General features: G+C 38.3%; 2 protein-coding genes across 3 annotated transcripts in view; one reads left to right on the top strand and one right to left on the bottom strand.

Moving 5' to 3' along the window:
• Positions 1 to 315: 315 nt before the first annotated feature.
• Positions 316 to 25,933, bottom strand: part of dlgap2b (discs, large (Drosophila) homolog-associated protein 2b) — a 205,962-nt gene continuing 180,344 nt past the window's right edge. Inside the window, exons 8-13 of the mRNA XM_062033874.1 lie at positions 24,175 to 24,533; positions 16,624 to 16,709; positions 16,144 to 16,550; positions 11,462 to 11,553; positions 7,604 to 7,756; positions 316 to 4,066 (exon numbers count right to left, since the gene is read on the bottom strand). Coding sequence (XP_061889858.1) covers positions 3,851 to 4,066; positions 7,604 to 7,756; positions 11,462 to 11,553; positions 16,144 to 16,550; positions 16,624 to 16,709; positions 24,175 to 24,533 — 1,313 coding nt within the window. The 3' untranslated portion in view covers positions 316 to 3,850. The remainder of the gene's footprint in view (positions 4,067 to 7,603; positions 7,757 to 11,461; positions 11,554 to 16,143; positions 16,551 to 16,623; positions 16,710 to 24,174; positions 24,534 to 25,933) is intronic.
• Positions 11,249 to 25,933, top strand: part of LOC133640451 (cytospin-A-like) — a 266,085-nt gene continuing 251,400 nt past the window's right edge. Inside the window, exon 1 of one of the 2 annotated variants that reach the window (XM_062033886.1) lies at positions 11,249 to 11,354. The gene's annotated coding sequence lies outside the window, so the exon portion shown is untranslated. The remainder of the gene's footprint in view (positions 11,355 to 25,933) is intronic. The other variant, XM_062033884.1, reaches the window with a different exon arrangement.

Genomic DNA, 25,933 nt, shown 5'->3' with positions numbered 1-25,933 from the left:
TTACATATTGGGCCTTTAACTCTATTTTCCTTTGGTCAGATTAAATTATTCTGATTCGCAGGTTCTCTTAAGAACATGTTTAAAGCATATAAGCGCTTTTTTTTTTTTTTACATCCAGCTGTTACATATTGGGTCTTTAACTCTATCTTCCATTGGCTAGCTTAAATTCTTCTGCTTTGCAGGTTTTCTTGGGAACATGTTTAAAACATACCAGCGATATATATATATATATATATATATATATATATATATATATATATATATATATATATATATATATATATATATATATATATATATATATATATATTTGCCCTGCCAAACCAGGAACAATGAAGGAAAAATAGAGCAAGAGGCCAAAGTAAAAAAAAAAAAAAGCTGAAATGTTGATACTAAAAATGACACAAAGTTTAGATATAAATATATCCTTTGATTTTTCAGCCCGTTGGAAAACATTTGACATTAAAGGGACATTAAGGAATAACTGTTGATTTTGCTTGCAGGCTTAGCCCTATTAGTGATGCTATTCGTTTTAGCCATTACGGTAAACGTACACTGGTGCTCGCGTTCCTGGCTTGTCCGACTATACTAATTCAGTGATCTGCAGTCGCCACGGCAACAACATGGACTCAGTGTAGCATGCAAATCTGAAGAGCATTGCAAAGATGATCCTTTCTAAAGTCACAACCGAGCGAGCACACATCACCGCGGAGACAACAGGGCACCATATTGATAAATCTCTGTTTAAAAAGTCCTTGAGTGTGTATGTTTGTGTGTGTGTGTGTGTGTGTGTACATATAAGCCTGGTTTAAGGACAACCGTTGGAGAGTAAAAAGCAGCACCATTTACGATAGTAACTGACCAGTGTTAAAGTGTCATTTGCGTCTTTTCATGACTGGAATGACTTTTTTTTTTTTGTTCAAACTGAGCTTAAATGTTGCAGCGTAGAGACGTCCCCAAATCAACCAACAATTCATCAATAAATAGATTGTAAATCATATCGAGTCATCACAATATTTTAACTAAGAGAGGCTTTCGGGGTTGAATGACCGACATTGAATGACATGAAGAAAAACAACAACTGTCCTTTGCAATTCAACTGCAACATTATCTCATGAGCTCCATAAACTACATTTCCCTTGGAAATACAAACATGAATATCATAAGGCGCAAAATGCTTCCCCCCTCAAACCTCTTTAGTTCATAAATCAAATTCATCTGTTCTGTGATGGCAACATCATATGTAATGTTGAATTGGGACGTTAGATTGAGATGGATGAAGTATAAAATGGTAGTGCGGAATTTTCAGTAATGTTCTGATTTAGGAGGAACTTTTTACTGTTTCCACAAAAAAAAAAATCTAAATTACATAATGAATTATTAATTAATACTTTCGGTCAGGGATGTCCAAAGTGTGCCCCGCAGCTAATATTTAACGGATACATTCTAGAAATACTATTTTTTTTTAAACCCATTAAGAAGTGGAATAAAATAACAAGCAGGTGAAATGTACCAAGAAAAAGTTGCAACGTTGACTCTAAAAACACAAAGCTGCCATGCAGGCTGTTTTTTCTTTATAGCAGTCATTGCTCAAAATTAATAGATTAATCAAAATCAATGTTGTTATGAGTAATTGACCTAGTCAAGGCTTCAATTAATTCACAACAAAAATTCCCCTTTAAAATCATTTTTGTGTAAAATACTGCATATCTTCTGTTTTTGCCATAAAATGAGCAACTTTTTATTTTACAAAAAGCGCATGCGTAAAAGAAATGTGAAAAAATAATAATCGACGGATAGATCTGAATTTGATCTTGAGTCTTAAGCCTTGAAACACTTTTATAACCCTTTTGGATCCCCAAATAACATGTGACAATTAAAACAATAGTCATTACATGAAAAATAATAATGAATCAAAATCAATGTTGTTATGAATGATTGACCTATGTAAGGCTCTGATTACTTCAAATCAAATATTCCTCTTTGACATTTTTTGGGGGGAAAATATTGTATAGTTTGTGTTTTTGCCATAAAAATTGGTTATGACAAAAAGGGCATAAACAAACATGAAAAAGTTATAAAAGCTTATAATCGACGGATAAGCGCAAAAAATAAAACATGTATGACCTTGTTTGACACATTTATGAGTGAGGCCCCAAATATTTTAGTGTGGCATTCAAAAAAAATATATGTATTTTTTAATGCCATTGCTTAAAAAATAATCCATCCATCCATATTAAAATCAATGGTGTTATGAAATATTGACCTATTTAAGGCTGCAATTACTTCACATCAAATATTCTTCTTTGAAAATTTGTTGAGGAAAATATTGTTTATTTTGTGTTTTTGCCATAAAATACTGTGTTTTGACAAATAAAAGGGCATAAAACAAACATTAAAAAAATAATAAAAACTAATAATCAACGGATAGACCTGAAATTGATTGAGAGACTTAAGTAAAAAAAAAAGGATGACCTTTTTTATACACTATTATGAGTAGGGCCCTTTTTGAGCCCCAAATATTTTAATGTGACATTGAAATATATATATTTTTAAGCAATTATATTTATATTTTAAATGTCATTGCTTAAAAATCAATAATGAATTAAAAACAATGTTGTTATGCAACATGAAAACAATAATACAAATTTAAAATCGACAGATAAACCTGAAGTTGCGGTTTAAATGATAAATGATAAATGGGTTGTACTTGTATAGCGCTTTTCTACCTTCAAGGTACTCAAAGCGCTTTGACAGTATTTCCACATTCACACACACATTCACACACTGATGGCGGGAGCTGCCATGCAAGGCGCTACCAGCAGCCATCAGAGGCAAAGGGTGAAGTGTCTTGCCCAAGGACACAACGGACGTGACTAGGAAGGTAGAAGGTGGGAATTGAACCCCAGTAACCAGCAACACTCCGATTGCTGGCACAGCCACTCTACCAACTTCGCCGTTTCGGGTAAAAAAAAATGTATGACTTATTTTAAACACAAAAAGGGCATAAAACAAACATGAAAAACATAGTAAAAACGTATAATTAACGGATAGGCCTTAAAATTGATTTAGAGACTTAAGCGTTGAAAGTTAAAATAAAAATAAAATATGTGACCTTTTTTAAACACTTTTATGATAAGGGCCGTTTTGGATCCCCAAATATTTTAGTGTAACATTTAAAAAAAGTAATTGCTAAAACTAGAATAATATATTAAAAATCAATGTTGTTATGAATTATTGACCAATTTAAGGCTCCAATTACTTCACATCAAATATTAATCTCTGAAATTTTGGAGGGAGCAAATATTGCATAGTTTGTGTAATTGCCATAAAAAACGGTGTTTTGACAAACAGGACTTAAAACATAAAACTTTTTTTTTTATAGTGACAGATAGACCATAAATTAATCTAGAGATTTAAGCCTTGAATAAAAAAAAAGGTAAAATTATATATGACTTGTTTTTAACATTTTTATGACTGAGACCCATATAGGTCCCTGGGACCAAACATGAGAGGAGCCCTAAAGGTTACAAAAAAGTATATATTGTATTGGTTTTGAAATAAGGAAAATATCAAAATGGCCCCCGCATGCTTTGATTTTTCAGTGTGAGGCCCTCAGTGGACTAAGTTTGGACACCCCTGCTCTCGGTATTTCCTCATGTGCAAATGGAAACTGAAGGGGTAACAGGTTGCATATTGTTGTAGAAATCTTCCTGCAAGCCCTACTCCCCCATGAATAAGGTGGTAGAGTGATGTGTAACATACATCATAAAGTGGGAGATGGTAGCTGCGAAACTGGTGTTGGACAAGGACGGTGAACTAGGAGATTTTAGGGATGAATCCGTGGACCTCAAAGCCTCGTCTGAGCTTCCGGGATGTAGATCTCGATGCTGTCGGCCCGCTCCGTGGCTGAGTTCTGTCTGAACGACGCCGCTCGCTTGGCCGCCATCAGCCGCCTGCGCGCCTCGTGCCTCTGGCGGTCCTGGAGGTCCAGGGATCGTTCCCGCATTATGCCGCCACGCCCCCTGGCTGGCCTCTTGGTAAGAGGAGGGATCCACTTTCGCTCCTCGGGTAAAGAGAGTGACAGATGAAAATGCAGGAAACTGTTCATGTTTCCATTACACAGTCCACTTTGAAGTGGGGGTACTACTCCTGAGAATTCTGGTACAAATGGTGTCAGAAGTGGGATGAATGGTTAGTGCCTATGACTATTGTGGTCAGTATGTAGGATTTTAAACACAATAGGTTCAAATATGGTCCGATTAAACCACTTATCAGACTTTCTCAACAGAGGGTGTCAGAAGTGGGATGAATAATTAGCATACTTGCCAGATTGGGGCGGGGGGGGTTGGTGGTAGCGGGGGGTGTATTGTGGTGTCCCGGAAGAGTTAGTGCTGCAAGGGGTTCTGGGTATTTGTTCTGTTGTGTTTATGTTGTGTTACGGTGCGGATGTTCTCCCGAAATGTGTTTGTCATTGTGACCTGTATGGCTGTTGATCAAGTATGCTTGCATTCACTTATGTGTGTGTAAAAGCCGCATATATTATGTGACTGGGCCGGCACGCTGTTTGTATGGAGAAAAAGCGGACGTGACGACAGGTTGTAGAGGACGCTAAAGGCAGTGCCGTTAAGGCACGCCCCTAATATTGTTGTCCAGATGGAATTCCGGAGAAATTCGGAGGAATGGTTGCCCCGGGAGATTTTCGGGAGGGGCACTGAAATTCGGGAGTCTCCCGGGAAAATCGGGAGGGTTGGCAAGTATGATAATTAGTGTAATTTGCATCCTGCGGTACTATGAATACTGTTGTCAGTATCAGGTTTTTAAAACCCATAGCTTCAAATATGGTCTGAGTAAACTACTTATCAGGCTTTTTCAACTTACGGTGTCAGAAGTGGGATGAATAATTAGTAGGGATGATGTTCGAAAACCGGTTCTCCCGATTGTTCGATAAGAAAAGAACCGGTTCCATGGATTCGAATCCCTTTTTGAGAAACGGTTCCCGTTATCAAAGCCACTATAGTAAAGAAAAAGATTTGGGTCTTTATCCGAATCCCGTGTCACAGGAAATGTCCTGTGGCACGTCACAGAAAATTACGTAGCTCAGTCATTCGGCGGCAGATACAGAAGCAGCAACAACAATGGACCGGAAAAAAACGCTCCAAGGCATGGCTTCACTTTACTAAGAAATACGACGAGGAAACTGCTATCTGCAATTATTGCCAGGCTTCGCTTTCCTGTAAGGGGAGCAGTATAAGAAACATGTTGAATCATGTTCAGGCCGTACATAACCTGAAGGTTAGAGAAACGTGTCGTGTCTTCGACACGTGGAGAAGCAGCGACAGAGATGACGAAGCACGCCCCTCTTCCTCTGCTTCAACCTGCAGTCCCAGTGATAGTACTGGTGAGTAACTAACATTAACTATTGCCGGTTAATTTCCATATCTGCTAACGTTAACGTTAGCCTTTTTGTATGTGTCTGATAATGTTAACGGTATCTTGTAGCCTACACCACTCCAGAGTTTGCAGGTGTGTCTAATAAACTAGTGCTTGTAAGATGTGAATTAAGATATTGTTAACGTTATCCTATTTCAGATGATGACATTCATGACAGCCAGAGTGACCTGTAGCCCAGAGCGTTAACCCATTTACCATAGCGAGGTATAACGCAGAGCGCAGCGAGATGGGTGAGGAGGAGAGTAACGTTACTCGCAAGCTAACGAGAATGATGGTGAAAAATCTTCTCCCCTTCAACTTGGTGAACACAGACGAATACAAGTACCGTAGGTTAATAATTGTATTTTGCTGATATGTAATGGAGAAAAAAAGTAAACAACACCATTACGCTGAGATTTGTTTCATATGTAAAGTGCTGTACAATACAAATGAATGCAGGATATTCCCTGCATGTATTTTTCTTAGGTGGCCCACTTAAAGGGGCACTAACAGTCAATATTTATTTATTTTATTTTATTTTATTTTTTTCTTAAAAAATAAAAGTGAGCTTTTGTTAAAACAAGTATTGTGTGTTTTTTTCCATATACAACAACCTATCTGGATAAGGAATCGGTTCGATAAGAGGATTCGATAATGGCATCGAAATCGATATTTTCTTAACTAACATCATCCCTAATAATTTGTGTGATTTGCACCCTATGGTCAGTATGTAGATTTTTTTTTAAACCCAGTACGTTCCGATATTGTCTGATGATACAACTACTTAGATTCCCTCTGCAGAGTCTGACAGAAGTGGGAGGATTAGTTAGTGTGATTTGCACTTTCTGGTACTATGACTAATATGGTCAGTATGTAGGTTTTTAAACTCAATAGGTTCAATAATGGTCTGTGGACACTACTATTCCGATTTCCTAAACAGATGGTGTCAGAAGTGGGATAATTAGTTACTGGGATTTGCACCCTGCAGTACTATAACTACTATGGTCAGATATTAAACCCAATAGTTTCAAATATGGTCTGATAAAACTATTAATCAGACATCTTTAACAGATGGTGTTAGAAATGGGATGATTAGTTAATGCGATTTGCACCCTGCACTACTATGATTACTATGGTCAGATTTTATACCCAATAGTTTCAAATATTGTCTGACAAAACCATTAATCAGACATCTTTAACAGATGGTGTCAGAAGTGGGATGATTAGTGAATGTGATTTTCACCCTGCAGTACTATGACTGGTTCAAATAGGGTCTGACGATACAACTGTTTAGAATTCCTCAACGGACAGTGTCAGAAGTGGGATTAATAATTAGTGGAATTTGCACACTAAGGTTCTATGACTGCTATGTGCAGTCATAGAGTATGCAGATTTTCAAACCCAGTACGTTTTGACATTGTCTGTGGATACTACTACTCAGACTTCCCCAACAGATTGTGTCAGAAGTGGAATGAATAACAAATGTAATTTGCACTCTGCGGTACTACGGCTACTATAGATAGTATGGTGTGTTTTTTAAACCCAGTACATTCTGATATGATCGGTGGATACTACTACTCAGACTTCCCCAACAAATGGTGTCAGAAGTGGGAATATTAGTTAATGTGATTTGCACTGTATAGTGGTATGATTACAATGATCAGTAAGTAGGTTTTTAACCCAATAGCTTCAAATATGGCCTAATTATTTTAATACTCAGATTTCCTCAACAGTTGGTGTCAGAAGTGGGATGAATAATTATTGTGACTTACACCCTGCAGTAGCCTACTGTGACAACTATTGCCAGTATATATGTTTTTAAACCCACTAGGTTCAAATACAGTCAAATGATACTACTCAGACCTCCTCAACATTTGGTGTCAGAAGTGGGACGATTATTTGATGTGATTTGCACCTTAAGGTCTGATGGATAAAGCACAGTGGCACACATCTTCAAAGACAAATGGTGCATGAAGTGGGAGTCACCCTGCCCTGGCAGCCATTCGGGTAAGTTCACACGGGTTTCAACTCACCATGAGTCACATGTTGTCATCATTATTCACAGATCCATGTCAAAAATAATATTGCATGGACCATGTATTTTGTAAACAAACACGTAATTAAGCAGTACTTCTTGATGGTTAGGTAGTGAAGTAAATCCATGTTTTACCTTCTTTTCGGGACTCTCCACCATCCGCCACTGGTTGCTTTTGATCTGCTGCAGCTCATCAAACTTGGCAGTGACGTCGTCAATAGAAAGCTGCAAGAGGTCCCAGAATCCAGCCAGGTCCTGAGAAGTGGGTCTGGGCATGGCGCTGGGGTCCTTGTTTTTTGGGGGGAGGGGGGGTTTGTGTGGAAAAAAGAAAAATAGTTGATTGGCAATATTTACATTTTAATTAGCAAAATCCACCAACAACAGTTTTTGACTACCTAATGGATATAATGTATGTCTTCCACTAGAGGGCAGTGCAGGCCCAATACTATGCAGCAAGTAAACAATGTACTGTATCTGTGCAATCTGGCTCAAATACATAATTGTATTGTTTGGTTTGACCTGAATTTGAAAGCAATACTTTTTCCAATTATGTCAGCATATGCATCTATATACACATGAATGTTCACACAGGCACCACAATAATGTAGGTATGATTTAACACCAAGGCCATGTTTATCCCTTTTTTTTATACTGTAAACTCTACAGTATTTTTTATTTGCCAATCATATTTTCGCTTCAGTTCAGACCGACACCCTCTTCGATCCAAGCAATCTGAGCTTGTCACAGCCAATGTGAGACTTAATTCATCACGCCCCTATCTGTGAGGAGAGACCTGACCCAAAATCAACAACATACACATAAGGTAGGTTTTCATAATATACTGTATTCTGTGATCTTCCTGTCAAAGTCAGGCCTTTTTAAATTGTAGCCCTATGTTTCCAAGTAGGACATCAGAACTGGGTGCTAAAATAAGATTCAAATGAAAAAGCTAATAAATAATATATTATATTAGTTTTTATTATATTTTTTTAACTTTAAATTGTTTGGTGTAAATATAGAAGGTTAAAATACAATTTTAAAAGTCAGTGCTAACGTCTTTCTTGTGTGTTTTATGAAGGTCAGTAAACATATTTTGGACAAAAAGTACTTAATTCCAATGTTTTGCTCTTAAAAAAAAAAAGAAGATTAACAGTAATGTAACATGGAGTAGTAAGTGTACGCAGTGGTATCCCAACCAATCAAACTGCGGCATAAATTGATTGACATGTACACCGTCCAATGAATACTTAGAATCAACCAGCTATGTCGCAAGGGGGGGGGAGGGGGGGGGGCATTTGATTGGACAGTCAGGCCAGAGCTGGCTCAACTTCCCTCGTAGTTTAACACAACATGACGCTAAAATCTAGGTAAAGGTAAAAACTGTATTATGGACACAATTGATTTTAATTCCAAAGTTTTCAGTAAAAAATAAAGAATAAGGGAACGTGGTAGTGTAATGTACAACCCCCCAAATGACATCTCGACCAATCAAACTGTGGCATAAGTTGATTGACGTGGCGCCGTCCAATTAAAGTAAGAATTAAACCAGACATTTCCGGGGGGGAATGCTATTTGATTGAAGTCAGGCAAGCTAATACTAGAGCTAGCTAAACTTCATTCGTAGTTTAACACAACATGGCTTGAAGATGATTATAAATGTTTTTTAAATTGGGGATATACTGAAAGATACTCGTAAAAACACCACTTAACTGATTGAAAATTAATTATTGTTGTGGCTAAGTCGCACACTCAATTCAACAGAAGTTTTTGAATTCAGCAGCATGGTAAGTAATCTAAGTGTTATATTTATTTATGTTGACATACTGAGTCGTTTTCATTTCTTTTCAAGGCTTGTCGTTAGTAATGGCAGTTATGATGTGACATATTTTGACTCAGCAGGATAAATTAGGTAAGCTAAAAAAAGGAAAATATTTCCTTTCTTGAGTATGATGCAATGCAACTCTATCCCATTGTAAACAATAATAATAACAGCACTAATAGCACATCATTGCTAAATTAATAGACAGTATACTTCTTAGCTAGAGATGGGATTTATGGCTCTTTGGAGGTAGCTGGATCTTTAGTAACTGTTCCTTTCAAAGAAAAAAAGTTTTTCTAATCAGGAAAACAATCACTAGTTTCAGTTATACGATAAGATTTTGATTTAAAAAAAATAATTTGCGCAAATTTTACTCTATTATTTTGAAATATTGGCTATAGATTAGTTTTTTGTTGTGTTTAATTGTAAACATTCCATAAACCAGATTTCCATGCCTTGGCAGTGACATCATCAGTAAGAATTTCCCCCCCATCTATAAAAATTTGTAGTATTTTAATAATGTTGGAAACAATACTAATAAGTAAGAATAAATGCATTAATGAATCCAAAAAGTATAGCTGAAACTACAATAACAATTCGTACATCATAAAAATGTGAGTACTGTATTTTTCGGACTATAAGTCGCAGTTTTTTTTCATAGTTTGGCCGGAGGTGCGACTTATACTCAGGAGCGACTTATGTGTGAAATTATTAACACATTACCCTAAAATATCAGATAATATTATTTAGCTCATTCACGTAAGAGACTAGACGTATAAGATTTCATGGGATTTAGCGATTAGGAGTGACAGATTGTTTGGTAAACGTATAGCATGTTCTATATGTTATAGTTATTTGAATGACTCTTACCATAATATGTTACGTTAACATACCAGGCACGTTCTCAGTTGGTTATTTATGCCTCATATAACGTACACTTATTCAGCCTGTTTTTCACTATTCTTTATGTATTTTAAATTGCCTTTCAAATGTCTATTCTTGGTGTTGGGTTTTATCAAATAAATTTCCCCAAAAAATGCGACTTATACTCCAGTGCGACTTATATATGTTTTTTTCCTTCTTTATTATGCATTTTCGGCCGGTGCGACTTATACTCCGGAGCGACTTATACTCCGAAAAATACGGTACACAAATATACTGTACTACCATACACATGGTGTGTGTAGGCTTAAACTACTAACCTAAAACTTTAGAATAATGAACCCAAAAAGTGACTCCAAATAAAAATAAATAAAATAAAAAATAAATACAATTTAAAAAATAATAATAATAGAAAATACATATATACATATATTTTTCGATATGAAAGAAAAAATATATATATATATATATATATATATATATATATATATATATATATATATATATATATATATATATATATATATATATATATATATATATATATATAAAAAAAAAAAAAAAAGTTAATTCAAAAGCTGCTACGTTTCTTTTAACTGACTCATTTTGTAGTCCAGTTGCCAGTAGGTTGGCACACGTGCAGAATGGGCAGTTGAAAACGCTCAATTTGCATATGCATAAAAAAACGTCTCCCAAGCAAACGACTCACAACAAGAAATCGGTTGTCATCGTTCATCAAAAGACTCGATTGGTTCGCAAACTTCACTTCCCTATTCTGAGCATGACTGACTCAAAATAGACTAGCTAGTATTTTAGCTTTTTTTTTACATAACACTGTGAATGTGACTAGTTGTTGTACAACATTTACAATGACGCACTTCGGAGGTGTTTTAGTGCAGGTAGGACACCTCTGAAGGGCTTGGTGTGGTGCGGTGACATGAGCACAAAGCAATGAGATGGAGTGGCAGTCCATTATTCAGACTCGGAGGCCCAATTCAAACTGCTGCCAATGTACATTAATGGAAGGGCTCAACTCCTTCCGATTGGAATTCCCCTTTCGTTTCTTCAGGGCTGGACAGCGGCCGAGGGACCGCTTCGCTATTGATTTCGCTGGTCTATTTCTGGAGGGCGAACAAGAGCCGAGTCAGGCCCGTGTGGCTTCTCAGAGCTCAAGCGAGGAGACGGGTACGTTTACCCACAATGCAACTCTCTAAGAAGCAAATTAAAAGCATGTCGTCTGACGCAGATGAGATTTGCAGCAGTTCATCTAGGTTGTGTTACCGATCACTCACCAGATTTTGCTGACACAGCCAGTAAAACTGCTGAAACTTTTGGGACATGAGCAGCTGAGCGCTCCCCACAGCACTCCGGATTTTCCCGAGAACTGCGTATAAACACACAGAGAAAGAAAGACAACTTGCAAAAAGAGCAACTTCTGGAGTTGTGTCTTCCACTATGACTTCTTCTTGGGCTTTAAGCCCTGTAGCTACCACGCTCGTTTCTCATGCCGGACGACCCAGGTTCGAGTCCCAGGCGGAACAGACAGCGGTACCGAGCTAAAAGCCCGAGCTATCATCCCGGTAACAAGCAATGCTCTTAAAGGGGAACTGCACTTTTTTGGAATTTTGCCTATCATTCACAATCCTTATGTAAAACAAGAAGTTGAAGAACACAAATGCTTTGTTTTGTTTTTTTCATTTTAACTCATAAATAAATGCTAACAAATGTCAGCTAACAATGAGAGGAATGACATTTACTCTATTCCGCCTATAAAGTGCTCTAAAAAAACATCCAACAACCTCCATCATCGTTTTATATACACGCTGTAAGTATATATTTAATGTAGTAACAAGCACATTCATAATAACATGTAATATTTACGTATTTTGAGCATACGGCGGGGCATTAATTTCACAGACTCTTTACAAAGTTCACTATTTCCTTCTACAACTAGTACCGTATATTTCGGACTGTAAGCCGCAGTTTTTTTCATAGTTTGGCCGGGGGTGCGACTTATACTCAGGAGTGATTTATGTGTTAAATTATTAACACATTACCGTAAAATGTCAAATAATATTATTTAGCTCATTCACGTAAGAGACTAGACGTATAAGATTTCATGGGATTTAGCGATTAGGAGTTACAGATTGTTTGCTAAACGTATAGCATGTTCTATATGTTATAGTTATTTGAATGACTCTTACCATAATATGTTACGTTAACATACCAGGCACGTTCTCAGTTGGTTATTTATGCATCATATAACGTACACTTATTCAGCCTGTTGTTCACTATTCTTTATTTATTTTAAATTGCCTTTCAAATGTCTATTCTTTGTGTTGGGTTTTATCAAATACATTTCCCCAAAAAATGCGACTTATACTCCAGTGCGACTTATATATGTTTTTTTCCTTCTTTATTATGCATTTTCGGCCGGTGCGACTTATACTACGGAGCGACTTATACTCCGAAAAATACGGTACTACTACTAATCATGGCAGACTTCATGAGAGCCAACAACGACTACTTTGGGACAAATGATGACCCAGAACCTTATATTTTTGAGCCTGAATATACGGAGGATGATCTACAAGTTTTCGAAGCTGAGTGATAAGTAGGGATGATACTCGAAACCGGTTTTCCCGGTTGTTCGATAAGAAAAGAACCGAGTCCTCTGACTCGCATCCCTTTTTGAGAACCGGTACCCGTTATCAAGACCACTATAGTAAAGAAAACGAGTTGGTTCTTTATTCGAATCCCTCGGAACGAATCCCGTCCCGGGACGGAACGTCACGTAGCTCAGTCATTAGGCGCAGATAGGGAAAGCAGGAAAAACAATGGACCGCGCTCCAAGGTGTAATAAAGTTCAAAACAAAAGGTATAATCCAATGAATAACTTTACTGAGAGATTTGAGCAGGGTACAAACACATGACGAACACTTTTACGATCAACCGGAAACATAGCAACCAGGCTAGCAACGCACCTCCTTTACGGCAGCTGTCGCAACTTAAAGCAACCGCAGCACATAGTACATATATATGACATCTCCCTTTTTTAACTTTTGTTTTTCTTCCCTTGTAAACAAAACAAAATCACACTTATGTGTTGTCTGTCTAATTATAAATAATGCAGACGAGGCGTGTTGGCTGATTTCTTGACGTTTACTTTCACAGCGTGCTCATAACCTCATTCTCAGCTGCCGGTGGTGACATGCAACAACACTTTTCGGGGCTACCGCGCATGCTCGTCACTCCCGTTGCATGCTGGGTAGTGTGGTTGTTATTTTCCCTAGCTCATAACATCACATCTTTTGCCCTATAAAGAAAGATTTTAACTCAATAAAGTGTATTTCTTTTTTTAGCTTTAACTTTTCATTTTTTAGCATTGTAACCACATTTGCAAACAACTTTTCTCTTCATAGAATTTTCTTTCAATAAAGAAATTAAGTGCAAAAATGTCAAAGCATCATAGCAAACAGTTATGTCAAATAGCAGCAGAAATGCACTTTTTGGAGAGCTGTATTATTTTCAGTTTTGTGCCCAAGGGACTGATTTTATTTAACACTATATTATTATTTATACACCTATAGTGATCACAGAGACAGGTTGTTTTTGTGTTACTGTATATATTTGTTTTTCTGAAAAATCCCACTTAATATACTTTGGGTTACAACAGTCAATATTCATTTATTTTTTTATTTTTTTTAAGGGGGGTAACAGTCAATATTTATTTATTTATTAGATTTTTTTTTTTTTATACAATAAAAGTGAGCTTTTGTTAAACCAAATATTGTGTTTTTTTCCCATATACAACAACCTATCTGGACTCGATAAGAGAATCGATAAGGAATCGGTTCGATAAGAGGATTCGATAATAGGCTCGAACTCGATAATTTCTTATCAAACATCATCCCTAGTGATAAGCAGATCTAGCAAATACAAACTATGACATAGTAAAACAATCACTTACTGTACAATGGTAGCTCTCACTGGGATGATTACTGATGGAATGTTTAGGTCTTCCTGTTTAGATGACGAATTAATCATAATCCTCACGTAGGTAAAAAAAAAAAAAGGTAGACAAGCGTCTTTTTGTGTGTGTCTCTCCGGGTCCAAGTTAAATGTCAAAGTTGACCAACTTCATGATTTATGGCAACAACCTTCTACTATACAAGTAAGAGGAATAATTTATAACCTAGAATTCACATTTAACAAAAACTCAGAGGCGATAGAGCAGCTTAGTATGTCAAAAGCTAGTTACCTCTCTGTGATCATGTCGCCGCTAAAAGTAGTTTCTCAGGGTTTGCACTTCTAATACAAATATATGCTAATACTTGGTTAATATTCAGGTCACGAGGTGTAAATGGAGTATTGGTGTTTTTGGATGGTTTTTTTAGAGGGCTTTATGGGCAAAATAGATTACTATCATTAGCTGCAATACTTGCCGTATTTTACGAATTAGGATGCATAAAAACAAGAAAAACACATGAGTTCTTGTCTTTTATAGGGAATCTGCATGATGGGCAAATTCCAAAAAAAAGTGCAGTCCCCCTATAAGTGAGTCAAAGTGGGATCAATCAATAATTAATGTAATAATTCTGCGAACGATTAATTAATATGTATGTTTTTATTATCTATTTACTGTTCATAGGGTTGGGTATCGTTTGAATTCGAACGATTCTGATTCTTTGTTTCGATTCCGATTTCTGACGATTCTCGATTCCGATTCTTTTAAGAGGCAGGGTCAAAAAAAGTTTTGAATATTTTAAATGAGCTAGCTAACCTACATACAGTCTTTCTGAATGAAATAGTCTGACATTCTCCATCAATTTTAATTCTATTAACTTTTTATGAACTTTACTATAAATTTTGTTTTCAACTAGAATATAAATATCAAATCTATGAACTTGAATATAAATATTATAAATACATTTTCCCAGGGGTACACTTTCCTCAAGAGAGCTTTATTTTTGAAAACCTCATGAAAACACATTTACACATAAGTGTATGATGCTGCAGGAAACCTCATGAAAACACATTTACACACACAAGTGTTTGATGCTGCAGGTACTTAAACATGTTACCGTGCTCCCACTGATGGGCTAACTTGGTGCAGAAAAGCAACTAAACAATAAGAAACAACTTGCAAAACCCAGTCCAGATTAGCAGCAGGTACAGGATAAAATCAGAGACAGTTCTTGTTTAGGAAAATGACCATATCCGCCTTCTCAGGCAGGATGCGTGAGCGTTCTGGACAGATAGTGTCTCCTGCTGTGGAAAATACACGTTCGCTGGGTGTGGAAGAAGCTTGAAGGCATAAAAAGAAGAAAGCGAGATCTGACAGCAGGAGGAGGATGGTCGGCGCAGCGCGTCGAAGACGGGACATGCATATATTCATCATGTTCGACGTGCACCCTCCTAAGCACGAAACAGTCCTGTCGCACGTGTTATATTTCGCCGATATTTCATTTTTTTTAGTAAAGTAAAGCCACACTTTCGACCGCCGACGCCCGCTATCCATGCTTGACTGACTCGCTCGGCTATGCTAACACTCCCGGCGGTGGGCGCTTCTTCGTTGGTGTTCAGCGGCTTCTTCTTCCGGTCGGCGGACTTATTCTTTTTTTCCGGTCGGCGGACTGGGTATCGAAACTAGGAATCGAAATTTAAACTTTTGAACGATTCCTGGAGAATCGGAAAGTTAGTCCCGGTTCCAATCGATACTCGATACCCAACCCTACTGTTCTAATAATGATTTCAGAGAGAAAATGTTTGCTCAGTGATTTGGTCGATTTCTTGAAAGGCAACTAATCGACTCCGGACAATTGACAAAACAATTAAAGAATTATTCATCAACATAATGATTTATTCGATTAATACGCCTATTCTCTAAGTAACACATGTGGCTGTTTTGACTGATGCCATATTGTCCTGATAGTAGGGTTATAGTGAGGCAAAACAAAAGAAAAATGCTTACTCTCCTCGGACAGGTCGTGCTCCTCTGCCTCCCTTTCCATCTCTTTGCACCATCCCTCCAGCCTTTTGGTTTCATTGTGAAGCAGCTGCATGAACCAGCCACCGTCCCTGCGAAGCGGAGACACTCGGCCCGTCTCGGTGGCCTCCAGGCTGGGTTCGGCCAGCCAGGCCTCAGGCTGCGGGCTGGTTGTCCCGCTGGAGGGCCGGTAGTCCTCCCTGTAGCTGAACAGGCCCTGTGTGCGCACCGTGCGGATCGCCCCGTACTGCGTGGGGGTGCTGGGTTCAGAGTGGCGTCCAAAAGCGCCACCGAACTGCAGACCCTTGTCTTCCATGGACGGGAAGCCCTCCAGCTCCATGTCGGCTTGCACTGCGGTAGTAACGCTGTTGGAGCGCTTGATCCGTCCTTGCCTAAACATGTCATCAAGTTTAAGTGAGTCACGTCACATCACAGATATAAACAGCTTTTCGAAGCACCGCATACCGTTTATTATCCTCCACCTGGATGCCTATGGAGTGGAATTGAGGAAGGCCTTTACCTTCAGTCTCAGAGTCCGTCACAGTTTCCACCTGCACAAGTAGACGTTGAAATCCGAATATTTCAAAAAACTTTTTACAAAACAGAAACATGTTATCTTGCTAAAATCCCCAGCATGTATTTTTGCACTTGTTGTAATTAGTCCTCACTTGTGTATACTATCCGTCAGGAAGTTGTATTAATTGGAGCCACAAAGTATTGTCATTGTGTGTATGTTCTTTTAAAATATTGGATGGCGTGTGACCTCGGCGAACGTGCTAGAATATGACAAGCTTGGCTTCAGTGGGAGACGAGGAAAGACTTTTGTGATATTCTATTTAATGTTATTAAGGATACAATGTTATGCAGAGGTGTACTTATAACTAGAATCTGTGCATTTCCGGTAGGAATTGCGTGTTAACGCCACCGCTGAAATGCACGAGCCGCCGACACGCGCAGGTGGAACTGAAATGTTGGCATGCTAACAGTTAGCATGTGTAACATACCAAGTTATATGACTCTGGGGTAATTGATTGCAAAATGAGCTAAAACAATATGCTAACATTAACATGCTCACAGCATGTGTCACATACCAAGTTATATGACTGGGGTAAACGGTGGCAAAATGAGCTAAAAAAGTTAGCATGGTAATGTTATCATGCCAGCATGCTAATTAACATTTCATGCTAGCACTTGATTAACAAGCGCAAGGAGCATTTTGTCTTTGGAACCATTTAAATCTGTGGTGGTGTATGTAGAAGTTTGCATATTGCCTATTCATTTCCTATGGGGGGAAATTCTTGGTAATTCCGGGTAATGTGGGAATTTTCCGATCCATGCTGGCTTGAATGCCAAGGGTGAGTGGAGTGTCTGGATGTTGGAATGGTCCGAATCGGTGGAGAAATGTGGGATATGGAGAGGTTTGTATATTAACCATTCATTTTTAATGGAGAACGTTACTGGCAATTCCGGGAAAACTGAACATTTTCCTAGTATTTCTTTATTTGATAGCTTAAATGTCCTGACAAATACGAATGTTTTGATTGTGGAACAGGTTGAAATTGGATGAAAAATCTGGGAGTAGTCGAAATATAAAAGGTTGGACATACTGCAATTGACAAGTGGGAATTCCTGGTAATCAGGGAATGTTCAGAACCGGTAAACAAGTTGGCTTAAATGTCCAGGGTGAGTGGAGTGTGTGGATGTTGGAACGGTTGCAATCGGATAAAAAATTTGGGATATGAAGAGGTTTGTAATTGCCCATTCATTTTCAATGGGGAAAAGTTCCTTGTAATTCCGGTAAAACCGGGAATTTTTGTAACCGGGAAACATGTTGGCTTGAATGTTCAAAGTGTGTGGAGGGTGGAACGGTTGGGAAATGTGGGAGTTGTGCAAGTTAGAAAAAATGGCCCATTCATTTTCAATGGAATAAATGACCTGGAAAACCCTGCGATGAGGTGGCGACTTGTCCAGGGTGTACCTCGCCTTCCGCCCGAATGCAGCTAAGATAGGCTCCAGCAACCCCGAAAGGGACAAGCGGTAGAAAATAGATGGATGGATGGACCTGGAAAACCAGGAATTCCTGGTAATCTGGGATACTTGAACGGTTCCGATTCGATGAAAACAGAAGGGCGTCATGGAATTGGCCTTGTGGCATTCACATAACAATTCCAGGTGTGTTACAATCTTTTTCCAGGGCCGCATACTGAAAAATCAAAACATGCACGGGCCATTATGACTTATATGTTTTTTTATTTGGTAAAAAGAAAAATACTACAGACACTATACATATTTAACGCTAAAACCTGGTGTCAGCTGGTGGCAAAGCGTATGATTTTTAGTTACTGGTATCAAAATGTCAGGTTTTTCTCAGTATATTACTACTTTTTGCTCTTATTTTTTTTACAGCTTTTTTGTTTAATTTTATTTCGACAGTATTCTAAAATGGCCCCCGGGCTGCACTTTGGGCACCCCTGCTATGAATATTATTTATAGTCGCGGTAAGTAGTGAGTGGGTGCAAAGTATTTTCTTCTTCCTAGGGAGGCGTAACAAAAAAAAAGAAGCACTGATCTAAAAATTCTATCCATCCATCCATCCATTTTCTACCGCTTGTCCCTTTCATGGTCGCGGGGGGTGCTGGAGCCTATCTCAGCTGCATTCGGGCGGAAGGCGGGTACACAATTCAAATTGTAAAATATTTAACCTATGTGACGAATAAGTCATAAAGCAATTCAGGTTTAAAATTCAAATACTTTCAAGACATTGAATTGGCAAAATAATCAGTTAGTCGAAATATGTATCCAGGGTTTCCCCAACATATAATTGATTGTGGCAGCCCACCATGGCAAAATAAAAGCCACCACACCATTAAAAATGTTTGTTTTTATGTGAGAAACAACTAGAATAAATCAATATATGAATTGATATATATAGCCTATTATTTGCGCACTATTGACTAGTGATGCACCAAAAATTGGACCACAGAAAAAAGGCCGAACCGGGATGATGTAAGCAAATACGCACGCGATTGTCTGGAGCACAGACAGCATGTCTGCAATATAGACATACTTTAATATATATAAGATATACACGCGAAAAGCAAGCTACAAAATGTGCAATGTGCAAAAATAAAGAGGACAGTTGGGGCTGGAACAGCAGCGCAAAGCTATTATGACGTCAGGCTCGCTGCAGCTCGTGCTTTTCTTTGCTGACAAAGTAGCAACAGAAGTAACTAGTCTCTAAACACGAGTACAGTCTCCAATAACACCACAAAAAGATGCTGGATTTGTTGCTAGTCGTTTTTAATAAAGAAAAAGTCACTAAAAGAATTGGAGAAGTCCCTAGAAAAACATTCTAAATAAAGCAGCAACAATTGAAAAATATAGCAAAATGAAATAATATGAGAACAAATATGTTAATAGTAGCAAATAATAACACAGATTTGTTTTAAATGTATATATAATTTTTTTAGCCTTTTAAAAGAAAATATATGAATCGGCACCGATTATGCAAATTATATGATGATGTCCTATTGGTCACGCCCCCACCACCACAAGTATGTTGGCAATGTGAGATACAACCTGGTTTTCAACGGTTTTCAGGCCAAGGATCCCCAAACTGATTGAGAGATGGAGTAGGGACCCCATAACTATATATCCTGTCTAAAATTATGTTTTGAATTAAACTGGTCCTAAAGGTACTTTGATACTGCGCAATACTATGATATCTAAATAATATGGTGTAGCGCCAGTAATAGCTAGCAGGCAACTGGCGTGCTAATCATTAGCTGGCAGCTTGCACCGCTAATTGCTAGCTACAGTGCTTCCGGAAAGTATTCACAGCGCTTCACTTTTTCCACATTTTGTTATGTTACATCAAAATGGAATAAATTCTTTTTTGTCCTCAAAATTCTACACACCATAATGACAATGCAAAAATGTTTGGTTTTTTTAGAGGTTTTTGCAAATGTTTTAAAAATAAAAATGTACCTAAGTATTTACAGCCTTTGGCATGAAGCTCAAAAGTGAGCTCAGGTGTATCCTGTTTCAACTGATCATCCTTGAGATGTTCCTACAGCTTAATTGGAGTATACCTGTGGTAAATTCAGTTGATTGGACATGATTCGGGAAGGCAGACGCCTGTCTATTCATAAGGTCCAACACTTGACAGTGCATGGCAGAGCACAAACCAAGCATGAAGTCGAAGGAATTGTCTGTAGACTTTTGAAACGTTAATATGAAATCAAGAACATGAACATAAACATCAACACCAGCAGGTCGTTACAACAGTTATTTAACATTTTTGTAAATTTTCAATTACATACCTCTCCCTTGTCTCATGTCCCGAACGGCCGAATAACGTGGCCTACTCAGTGGCCTAGTGGTTAGAGTGTCCGCCCTAAGATCGGTAGGTTGCAAGTTCAAACCCCGGGCGAGTCATACCAAAGACTATAAAAATGGGACCCATTACCTCCCTGCTTGGCACTCAGCATCAAAGGTTGTAATTGGGGGTTAAATCACCAAAATGGTTCCTCACTGCTCCCCTCACCTCAACAAGGGGATGGGTCCAATGCAGAGGACACATTTCAACACACCTATTGTGTGTGTGACAATCATTGGTACTTTAACTTAACTTTAATTCGCCCACCCTCTGCCGCGACCCGTAAAGGCTTTGCAGAGTTCATCTTCACGAACGTTGTTTCCTCTGGTTTATAAGTCAAACATCCTTTAAAAGTAAACTGATGTTTCTGAACCTCACGAGTCGATTTGATTACAATTCAGGGTGCTACAATTCGAATATTTAAAGATGATTAAAAAGTTCAGTACTGGTAAGTTTAATACAAAAAATATGATTTTTGGGGAGGCCGCAGATGTGGGGACCCCCTCCCTGGCTGACCTACCGATCTCAGGGCGGACACTCTAACCACTAGGCCACTGAGTAGGCCACGTCGAGTGGATCTATCAAATATACTTGTTAAATAAAAGCTCTGCCTTGTTTTAAATTAATGTTTAGGCATACTAGGCTACTGTATTTTAATGTTGGTCATTGTGGTGGTACTTGGAGAGCCAAGTGTTTTCTGAGGTGGTACTTAGTGAAAAACGTTTGCGAACCACTGCATCAGAAGCAAAGACTGGTGTGTGAGTTGGCACGAGTGAGAGAGGAAAAACAGATCATTTAATTTGCTTTAGCGTGGTTATGGCTGACATTAAACAGTTTTGCAATGAAGTGATTGTTGATCAACCAGCTCCTCAACATCTTTAACGTCACGGTAGAAGCCACAATACAGTCCGTCCCTCTAAAACTATTGATCGTTGCGTATCACATCCCGATGCATCGAATAATCTACGTATCGGTAAACCCTAATGTAGTCGTACGCGATGGTATTACTTTGCTCAATAGTTTGAAACATTAAATTATCCTGTTAAGTATATAAAAACATCACATCACTAGAATTAGCGATTCCAGTAGGAATTGCGTGAGAATGCCCTAAGTGCGCAAGCCGCCGATATGCGTAAGTGGAACTGAAATGCTTGACTGTCCAGGGTGAGTGGAGTGTGTGGGTGTTGGAATCGGTTGAGAAATAGGGGATCTGGAGAGGGGACAAAATATCCGGGAAACATCAATGATTATTGGTTGGTTTACATATAAGAAAATCCATGATTGGTTGGTTGGTTTACTGTGATGAGTCACGATTGGTTAAGATCAGGGCAAAACATTAGGGACAGGCCAATCAGAGGCAAGATTAGGCGGGTCATCAAACCAGGAAGGGAAATCACAACAGACACGCACATCCCAAATGACGACTAGAGAGTCGGAGAAGAGAAGAGGGAATATGTAAGCGGGCGATTTATATATTTAGAAAAACTAGTAGAAGATGGCAGAGGGATTCTCTTCCTCAGATTTTTGTTTTAGCGATGTAGACGACGTCCAGGAAACCCACCACCTACTTGGCCACATTTGGACAAAATTTATGCGTCTGGATAAAACAATGCCCGACACGTTCACTTTAGTTGTTTACCATGTAAGCCTAAATCAAAACTGCTCTGGACATGTAAGACGTTGAATACACATTTAAGAACACACATGTGATGACTTTTGCTACAGTATAGCCTGTCTAAATGCTAAATTTCATTTTCATTGGTGTTTTAGAAAAAGACAGTAGCTAACATTTTGTTCATTATTTCTATATTGACATTGAATAGTTGAATCATTTTGAAACGTAAACAACATGACTGCATGATATTTGTTATTTCATGCTATAAATCACAAATGTAGGGCTTTTGAATTCTGGGAATTCCTGGGATTTTTTTGGAACTTGGAAAATGGTTTCATTGTCCAAGGTGAGTGGAGTGTGTGGATGGGGCAACGGTTCAAATCGGTTGAGAATTGTGGAAATTGTGCGAGTTCTAAAAATAGCCCATTCATTTTCAATGGGAAAACTGTCCCGGAAATCTGGGGTATTAAAACAAAAAAAAATTGGGGGGGAGCTCACGATTCCCGGTCTAGCCGAATGTTTTGAAACTTGAACGGTTTCGGATGAAAACTGTTGGCTGTGGCCTCCAGTAATTAGAATAATAATAATAAAATAGATAATTTTTTTGGTGTACAATTGCATATTCATTTTGTCATAGCCACTCAAGCTAATGTCCACCTGTAACTCAAACTTCAGAGTGTAGTAGTGTTGTAACGATACCAATATTTTGGTACCGGTACTAAAATTATTTCTGTACTTTTCGGTCCTTTTAAATAAAGGGGACCACATAAAAATTGCATTATTGGCTTTATTTTAACATAAAATCTTTGGGTACATTAAACATATGTTTCTTATTGCAGTTAAGTCCTTAAATAAAATAGTGAACATACTAAACAACTTGTCTTTTAGTAGCAAGTAAACAAACAAAGGCTCCTAATTAGTCTGCTGACGTATGCAGTAACATATTGTGTCATTGATCGTATTATTTTGTCAAGGACAAGTGGTAGAAATTTAATTATTAATCTACTTGTTCATTTACTGTTAATATCTGCTTACTTTCTCTTTTGACATGTTCTATCTACACTTCTGTTAAAATGTAATAATCACTTATTCTTCTGTTGTTTGATACTTTACATTAGTTTTGGATGATACCACAAATTTGGGTATCAATCCGATACTAAGTAGTTACAGGATCATACGTTGGTCATATTCAAAGTCATCATGTGTCCAGGGACATATTTCCTGAGTTTATAAACATAATATACATTTTTAAAAAACGAACGAAGATGTTGTGATGCAAAAAAATATCGACGTAATCAGAGTAGTATTGACTAGATCCGTGCCTGTACTTGATATCATTACAGTGGCTGTTAGGTATAGATCCACCAATGGCATTTGTTTACATTTTGATGCCGGTGAGCTACGGTGTGCAGTGAAACATGTTTAGCTATTCCTCGTCCTGCAGGGATGATACTTGTAAGAAACTTACTTTATTTGTCGCCATGGAGACCAACATTAATGATTTAGAAGTAACTAAAACACTGCCGGCGGCGGATGGACGTTAGCCGCTGGCTAGCTAGCCATGTCTTAAAGCATCTCTTCCTGAGGGCGTTTCAGTGTTATAACTTCACCTTTATCGTTAGTTTTCAAGCCAAAATGCATCCGTTCTCCCTTTTCTGTCTGCACACATTGTCTGCTTGTAAGTACTCCGTGATTGTGTGCCGCCGAACATGCTCGTCTGCTCGTAAAACCAGGAATGTCACGACGTGACTTCGACGCGGCGCGGGGGTTTTCAGGACTGGTACCTTTCAGAGACGGTATCGTACCGAAAATGATTCATTAGTATCGCGGTACTATACTAATACCGGTATACCGTACAACCCTAGAGTGTAGTATAGCTAAGATATTCCACTTAATGAGGCACACTTTAAAAATATTGTACTGTCTTCTTTAAATGGTTGTATGGACAGAAAATATGCAGTGTATTACTCCTTTACATGAGATTCACTAAGATAAACGTTGGTACAATTGTCAGTTGACGCACCTGTATCCCAATAGAGGATCGAGGAGTTTTGAGGTACTCTTCCGCCTTCGATACCAGTACTGCTTTGTCGCATGTCTGGATGGAGCTGTGGCTGCCCAAAGACGCGTGCCTCTTGGCCGCCGCAGACTCCATGGCCATCGTAACCGCCTTGCCGCTGTCCAAGCTGTCTGTGGAACTGTAGATGGGACGTCCGAGGCTGTCAGTAGTCCACAGACCGCCTCGTGCTTGCCTTCCTTCCTGGTAGGCATCTTGGGTAGACTCGGTACTGCTCTGGGCTGTCACAGAGATAAGAGGCTTGGTGGTGGCACGCGGGGGCACAGGAGGGGGAGTCTTCTTGTAACTAGAAGGGTACGACACCGCTGGATAGCACAAGCAGGATGACAGGACGAGGACAAGGCAAAACAAGGGAAGAGAATAAATCAAAGCAGAACTTAAAAATGAAAATAAAAATGCCCAGGTGACTGAAAAGCATGATGGGAAATCAGACGAGGGGATTTTAGCAGAGAAAAATATAGTTGAGGTGATGCTGTCATTCAGTAAGCAGCAAAGAAGCAGGTTGGTAAATGTCTGCAGCTTTTGGTGGAAGTGAAGGAGTTTTTCTCTTATCAAGTGCTGATTCATCCACTTGGAACTTCTCTGGAGTTTTAGTCATCTAATTGGATCACAAGGGAACATTCTAGGAAATTCATGAGGACATACAGTGCTTGATATTAACAACAGTATTGGGACAGCTGGCAATTACACCTACAGTACAGGAAGTGGAAAATCTACTGTAGGGCAGGGTTTCTTAACCTTTCCCCTCTGGGTCCAACTTTTCCACTACAGAGGGGTGCGGAGCCCACTCAAATATTAATACTGAATTAGTAATCTTACTCTTCATTGTATTCAATAATTATATCTAAAATACTTACAGTTTACAATTTTGTCAAAGGATATGAAACCATATGTTAATCACCAAAATTATTATTTATTTAACACATCAACCTTAGGCTTAGGTCAGGCTGATTAAAAAAAAAAAAAAGTACCAACCAAACATAAATAATAGACGAAAAATAAATGTACATAATTGATATTGTTCTAAAATAAACTAAATTAATAATGAATATGTTTCTTAACTAAACTGTCCGTAAAATTTAGGTGCAGATGAAAATACAGCTTCATGAATTACGTCATCATTTTTACGCTTGAAGAACTTTTCTATGACTTTAGTTCCAGACTTCTTCTGTTTGTTTGAGATTGTCATTACTGTCACAAGTGGTGGAAAAGTGTTTTATTACGGCATACCGCTGCCGCCCAACAGACCACCGCCAAGAAATAGATATTTTTTGGTGGCATATCAATAGGCCCTGGCCCTGTTGTTAAGAAACACTTTCCCTTTGCCGCTCTTAAGGCCTTCTACTACCTCTGACTGATCATTTGATAGAAATGTGTGTCCCAAGACTTTTGTTAGGTGTTTAAGTCAAATTAATTGTCAGCAACATCTGTTTTCAGGGAAATTACGCTACGTGTTGTAAAAAGTTAAACACATTTTTCAACAGTCACTTGTATGTAAACATCCTGAAACCATATTAGACACATAAACCATATTAATCACATGTGTCTTCAGCAACCTTGGATGGCATTGAATTAATGGACTATTACATTTTCAACATTAGTAAAATAAAATCCACATTAATCGCATTATTTTCGACAAAATCTGCAAAACTTTCTGCACTGTGACACCCATGTTTCAATTTATACACAGTCAAATATACAGATA

Source organism: Entelurus aequoreus, linkage group LG23 (genome assembly GCF_033978785.1).
Source record: "Entelurus aequoreus isolate RoL-2023_Sb linkage group LG23, RoL_Eaeq_v1.1, whole genome shotgun sequence".
Classification (NCBI taxonomy): Eukaryota; Metazoa; Chordata; class Actinopteri; order Syngnathiformes; family Syngnathidae; genus Entelurus; species Entelurus aequoreus.
The sequence above is the reverse complement of the archived record's forward strand: the minus strand, read 5'-3'. Positions and strand labels throughout refer to the sequence as shown.